This window comes from Numida meleagris, chromosome 3 (genome assembly GCF_002078875.1).
Source record: "Numida meleagris isolate 19003 breed g44 Domestic line chromosome 3, NumMel1.0, whole genome shotgun sequence".
Classification (NCBI taxonomy): Eukaryota; Metazoa; Chordata; class Aves; order Galliformes; family Numididae; genus Numida; species Numida meleagris.
The window spans coordinates 25,826,241-25,832,390 of record NC_034411.1 but is presented as its reverse complement, the minus strand read 5'-3'; the positions used below and the strand labels follow the sequence as shown (position 1 = coordinate 25,832,390).

Sequence of the window (6,150 nt, the reverse complement as noted above, 5' to 3'; positions counted from 1 at the left end):
GCGTGGCTTCCACAGCGGAGCTCCCCCGAGAGATCCCAGCCGCACAGCCACCCACCGCGGATCCACCAGCGTCCCGGATACGGGGGGGCTGGAGGCGGCCGACCCGCTCCCCCACCCTTCTCCTGCTACTCCCCGCTGCCCTTCACCCTGGCGCGGCTCCGGTCCGGCAGCCGCTGGGAGCGTCCGGGCCGTGCCGCTGCCGCCTGCCCTAGCCTCCCCCGAGGAGCAGCTGTGCCCTGCCCGGCTCCAGGGACGGAAGCCGCTGCCTGCTGCCTCGCGAGCCCCTAGAGCTCGGGGGTGCAGCTGGGCAGTGTCAAAAAGATTTCGCGTCGGCAACCCACAGCTGCAGACAGCCCTCCAGTTCAGGTTGTAAAAGGCGTAGAGCTTGGTTTCGTTATTCTTATAGTTTCTCCCGCAGAACTGAAGCATTAAGGGGCGTGAGAAGCTCCCTACTTTTGGGGTCGAGGGTATTCTCTCTAGTGCCCGAAGCTGGGACTTCCAGCTCCCGTCCGACCGAGAGGTCCGCAGACACCTCGGGGACCCTTGCCTGGCCACTCCAATCCCGTTCGGCCCGCACCAGCTCCTCCGCGCTCGTTACGTGCCCCGAGGGCGACTGGAAGGGGCGAGGGTCCTCCCCGCCCCGCACAGGCTCTGAACTAAAATCGCCGTGCGCAGGGCACGCGTGGGCGATGCGGGACAGCTTCACTACGCGAAGCGCCTCCAACTTTTACCCGTGCCCCTAGGTGGGAACAACCCGGCACGCTGCTGGAAACGAAGCAGAAATAGAAGCTCGGCGGCCGAAAAGGCGCACCTAGCGAGGCGGTCGCGCTGCGGTCAGCGGGGCTGCGCTCGGCCACGGCCGTGCCTGTCTGAGTCCCGGCGGGCAGGCAGTGCTGGCCTGTGACCGTACTCCAGTAATGAACAGGGTCCCTATTGTACCCCTTCCCTATAAAGCCCATTGCGACAGTTGTCGCTGGACGTCGGGAAGGGTGTTAAGTGCATTTAGAAAGAAACTTTCTGCGAGGGCCTGCCCGGCTCTTCTCTCCCCAGCGCAGCCGCGGGGGCCGAGCAGATCCCGGGCTGCGGGGCCCCGATGGCGGCTCAGCGCTCCCCATTGCCCGCTCCCGACGGGCTCCCGCAGCGCCAATCCCGGCGGCAGTTTCTCCCTCGTCAGCCAATATCTCAGCTCGCGGGGCCGCCTCGGAATGGATCTGAGCAATCTGTCAACCCAGCCGGGGAGCCACCTCAAAACAGATCGGGTTACCCCTGATTGACAGCGTCACCATGGCAAATAATTTGACTAAAACTATTGTCTTCTCCTGGCAGTCCCCGGGTCAGATAACCGGACCAATCACAGCGCGGATAATCACTTTTCATGCCAGCTTAGAATAATATTATTAAAAAAAAAAAGGGGGGGGGGAAGAGAGAGAGAGAGAGAGAGAGAGAGAGAGAGAAAGAAAGGGGGGAAAACTCCGAGAGGGAGAGGAGAGAGGGAGCGGGACTTTACCGCTATATTATGTGGGATCTTTCGGCGGAGGGGGGGGGGGGGGAAGCAGGGAGATCCCAAACCGGCGGCCGAGGGGGGTGGGGGTGGGAGAGCCGCGGCCGCTACGAGCGCTGCAGATAGGAGACAAAAGAGGCACAAAGTTACTCTCGCAACTCGGACTTACAAAAAGGAGGCGGCTGGGGAAAAGCCTTCCGCGCTCGGGCTCCGCGACTCCGGCACCGCTCCTCACCAGTTCTCCGCGCCCCGCTCCGGGGCCGAGCTCCGCCGATGGCCGCGGTCCCCCGCGCCGGGCCGTGAGTCCCGCCGGGCCCCGCCGGGCGCCACAGCCCCGGGGCCGGCCCCGCATGCGGGCCGCTGCCCGCCGCCCCTCCGAGCGGCCGTAGGGTGCGCGGCGGGGCAGGGCTCACCATGTCGATGCTCCCGACTTTTGGCTTCACCCAAGAGCAAGTGGCTTGCGTCTGTGAGGTGCTCCAGCAAGGAGGCAACATCGAGCGGCTGGGGCGGTTCCTCTGGTCCCTCCCTGCGTGCGAGCACCTCCACAAAAACGAGAGCGTCCTGAAGGCCAAGGCCGTGGTGGCCTTCCATCGGGGCAACTTCCGCGAGCTCTACAAGATCCTGGAGAGCCACCAGTTCTCGGCGCACAACCACCCCAAGCTGCAGCAGCTCTGGCTCAAGGCGCACTACATCGAGGCGGAGAAGCTGCGGGGGCGACCCCTAGGGGCGGTGGGCAAGTACCGGGTGCGCCGCAAGTTCCCGCTGCCCCGCTCCATCTGGGACGGCGAGGAGACCAGCTACTGCTTCAAGGAGAAGAGCCGCAGCGTCCTCCGCGAGTGGTACGCGCATAATCCCTACCCGTCCCCACGCGAGAAGCGGGAGCTGGCCGAGGCCACCGGTCTCACCACCACGCAGGTCAGCAACTGGTTCAAGAACCGCCGGCAGCGAGATCGAGCGGCCGAGGCCAAGGAAAGGTACGGCTCACCCCGCGCCCGCGCTCCCGGGCCCCGCCGCTCGCCCCGGCCCCGAGGATGCCGCCCCAGGCTGCGAGGGCTGCCCAAGAGGTGTAGCGGTGCCGTAGGGGCCCGCGCGGCCTTCCCCGTGCCGGCTGCGCCTTCGCCGGGGCGGCCTCGACGAGGCCCGGTCAGGCGGCGAGAGCTCCCGGAGTAGCTCCGTGCCGCGGCCGTCGGAGCGCGTCCCTGCGGGCGGCCCGGGGCTGGGGGACAGCGGGGCCGAGCGGCACCGAAGGCCGAAGAGAAAGGGGCGGCCCGCAGGTTGCTGCCGGCTCCCGGCGTGAGGCAGGGGCCGAAGGGAGAGATCTCCTTCCGTGCTCGTTACGTTGCGGTTTGTATTCGCTTCCCAGCGAGGTGCTCACGGATTCGTACTTATATGTAGATATGGTTATACCGACCGCGGTTCGGGCTCTGTGATTTTCTCGTTAAGTGGATCGGAGGGACCATCCGCTGCCGGGCGGAGGCTAATGCCTGTGTATGTACTCGGGTATTCGGGAGGACTTCCCGCAGCCTTTCCCGTGCCCCAGGAGGGCAGATCGAGGGAGAGCGAAACGTCTCCTGACTGCACTGTGCCCACTCTCAGCCCACTCGCACGGCCTGATCGCGCGGTGGATGGAGGGCCCAGAACTCGCCCGTAGGTCCGCGCCTCGGGGACCTCTTTCTGCGCGTCCGCCCAACGCGGCTCGGGAATGGCTGCACCGGGCTGCTCCGTGCGTCTCCCCAGACAGAGTTGGGGCTTTAATTTTCTCTCAAATCCTCGTAAGTGTTTGTTTTACTGGATGTCAGAAATCCCTTCTATTGCTGATAGCAGGGGCTCACCTTCGAATATCCAAAGGAAATGAAGGTTACGCTTAGTCCATTCCTTTTTTTTTTTTTTTTTCCTGAGGAATCAAATTTTAAAAGTCTCCAGAGACAAATAAGAATTTCTGACATTGAAAAATACACTCCATCTAATATTACCCTCCAGGCGCTGGGAAAAAAAATGAGATTGCCATTCACTCGAGAGACTTGTTCGAACAGAGTTCTCTTTTCTATTTTTATTTTTTTGGCATAAAGCGTCTCAGCCCCGTCCCGCGGCCCTCAGCGAGCAGCCAATGCCGGCGCGGTGCTCCCGAGCAAACCCTGCGGGGTCGGGCCCTCCGCACGCAGCGCGTCGTAGCTCCCACAAAAGCTCCTAAATACTCTTGAAATGCCTTCAGGATTTCAGGCAGAGCTGTGTCTGCGGGGGCTACGTCTAAAAGCCGTGTTAACCTTGACAGGACTGTCGCTTCCACCCCGTCTTACCCCTCTCATTTCGGAAAAAAGGGAAAACATAGAAATACACATTTCGAAGGGTCTCGGCAAGCCTCCAGCCATTTCTCGGTGTTTTCCCGGGTGCCGAGTCCCGAGACGGCCCGCGCCCCCCAAACCGCAGCCTCAGGTAGGCGGCCCCACGGCCGGCTCCCCCCGCCCGCAGGGGGGCCCCGCGCTGAGCCCTCTGCGCGCAGGGAGCGGCCGCCCGGGGGGGGCTGGAGGGCTCGGAGAGAGGCGAGAGAGCTGCGGGCTCTGCCTGAGCTTCCTTATTGGGCGATGTTTTGAGTTTTAAGCTTAGGACAAGGGGGGAAATGTCCGCTTACTTCAGCAAAAGGAAGGATTTAGCGCGGAGCACCACTCGGCCTTCCCGCGGGAAGCTGCAGCCGAGCTCCTCTTCAGCTCGGGGAGCAGTTGTAAAGTCAAACGGCCTTTTTTTTTTTTTTCCTTTGCCTTCCTCTTCCCCTTCCCTTCCTCCCCCCTTGCTTCCTCCCCGCGCTGTATATCGCTTTGCGATAGACGGACGTAGAAAATACGATTCGGGCTCAGTACCACTCCGCAGGGCGAGCGGCGGCCCTTAGACCTTTGCGGCGGATGCGGCGGCTCCGGAGGTCCGCAGTTTGTAACCGCGCCGCTCCGCACCTCCCGGCCGCGTCCCCGGTCCCGCTCCCGCGGTGCCACCCGGTGACTTCCCTCCCTTTTGTGTTTCCTCTAGGGAAAACAACGAGAATTCCAACTCCAACAGCCACAACCCGCTCTCGGCGTCAATGAACGGGAATAAGACAGTTTTGGGGAGCTCGGAGGACGAGAAGACGCCGTCAGGGACCCCGGACCACACCTCCTCCAGCCCCGCGCTACTGCTCGGCTCCAACCCGGGGCTGCAGCCCCTGCACGGCCTGGGCCACCCGCAGGGCCCCAGCGCCATCCCCGTGCCCAGCGCCGACCCCATGCACCACCACAGCTTGCAGAACTCCATCCTCAACCCCATGTCATCCAACCTGGTCGATCTGGGCTCTTAAAACCGCGTACACGCTCCCTCCTTCGCACCTCCTTTACTCTCCCTTTTTCTCTCTTCTTTTTTTTTTTTCTTCTTTATTTTTCCCTCCTAATCTTACCAGAGACTATAAGCGATGACAAAGCCCTCAGCGGCCGCCCCGTGCCGTGCCCCTCGGCTGCTGTCCGGGCCGTGGGTAGCAGCCCCATGAGAAGCCCCAGGGACGGGCCGGGGCTGTCCCCCAGGGCCGCACCGCTGCTCCTCGCGACCCTCTCGGTGCTGTCACCCACCGGTGCGCTCCGTGCGCATAGAGGAGAGCGGTGATTTTTTGGGGGTTGGGGAGGAATCCCGGTTGGAATCCCGCATCGCTCCCATTATCCTATTGTAGCTATGTATCCGCGGCAGGTGTACGATGTACAATCGCAACTAAGAGTACAAAAGTTGTAGTCAAGTTATAGCAGCAACACGCACTAGGCAGACTCTGTAACCTTCTTGTAGCTGACGCTATGCAGAGAAACGGCTGCTTTGGCCTCGGCCGTGTGGTGCTTTCGCCATTTGCAGGGTGGGAAGGAGGGGAGGCCCGTCCCGGTTCGGGCAGGGAAGAAGGATTGCTGCTCAAGTTTAGACCTAACCGACAGTATCAATCGCAAGTCACTCGACCTTAGTTTTGTTTATTGTTTATATTATGTGAATACATTCTTTGGAAGATATTTCTGCTTTTATTTTATAATAAAATTTAGAAATCTAACCCGACGTGCGGCTGCTTCACTCGCCCGAGGGATGCTCCGGGCTCAGCCGACCCGCAGGGTACCCCCCGTGGCCCCGCCGCGACGGGACGGACGCACGGACCGGGCACGTCGGGGCCGCTCCGTCCTTCAGTCCGTCCCGTGGCAGTGACGCAGTGCGCGCCGGGGGGAGCGGAAGACGAGGGGACAGAGAAAGGAATGCGACAAGGGCAGAGGGGGGGGCTGGGTCAGCCCCTCGGAGAGGTCGCCACCTGCTCCCCAGCGGAGCGTGGCCGGACCCTGCCCCACCGCCGCACTGCCCCGCTGCCACTGTGCAAACGCCTCTTCAGCGCCTGTGGGGGTGGTGCTGGGACTGGAGCGCGCCATTCTTCTCCGTCTCTCTTGATTTTTTGGAACTTTTAAACACAGGGTGGCAAAAGACAGGCAGGCTGCTCGCGATTTTACTTCATTTTAAGCCGAGAGGTTCCCTCACAGTGCTGGGTAGACCTGAACACCCAGTCGGTAGCGCTGCCTAATCCATCCCCAGCCTACAGCCTTGCTGCACTTCGCCCAGGGGCTTCACCTCTGCTACCAAATCTTTGAGCGTAAATATGTCACGTTTGAAAT

The 6,150-nt window shown here is 62.0% G+C and overlaps 1 protein-coding gene across 1 annotated transcript; it reads left to right on the top strand.

Moving 5' to 3' along the window:
* On the top strand, nt 1,877-5,484 carry SIX2 (SIX homeobox 2). Its single transcript, XM_021391956.1, has 2 exons — nt 1,877-2,475; nt 4,520-5,484. Exons 1-2 carry the CDS (start codon nt 1,916-1,918, stop codon nt 4,821-4,823), a joined length of 864 nt encoding a protein of 287 aa, XP_021247631.1. The 5' UTR covers nt 1,877-1,915; the 3' UTR covers nt 4,824-5,484.

What these genes read in the sequence shown, in the direction of transcription:
- SIX2 (XM_021391956.1), top strand. Translation starts at nt 1,916, where the DNA reads ATGTCGATGCTCCCGACTTTTGGCTTCACCCAAGAGCAAGTGGCTTGC. An exon ending in GCGGCCGAGGCCAAGGAAAG is followed by an intron (nt 2,476 to 4,519) that starts GTACGGCTCACC and finishes TGTTTCCTCTAG; the next exon opens with GGAAAACAACGAGAATTCCA.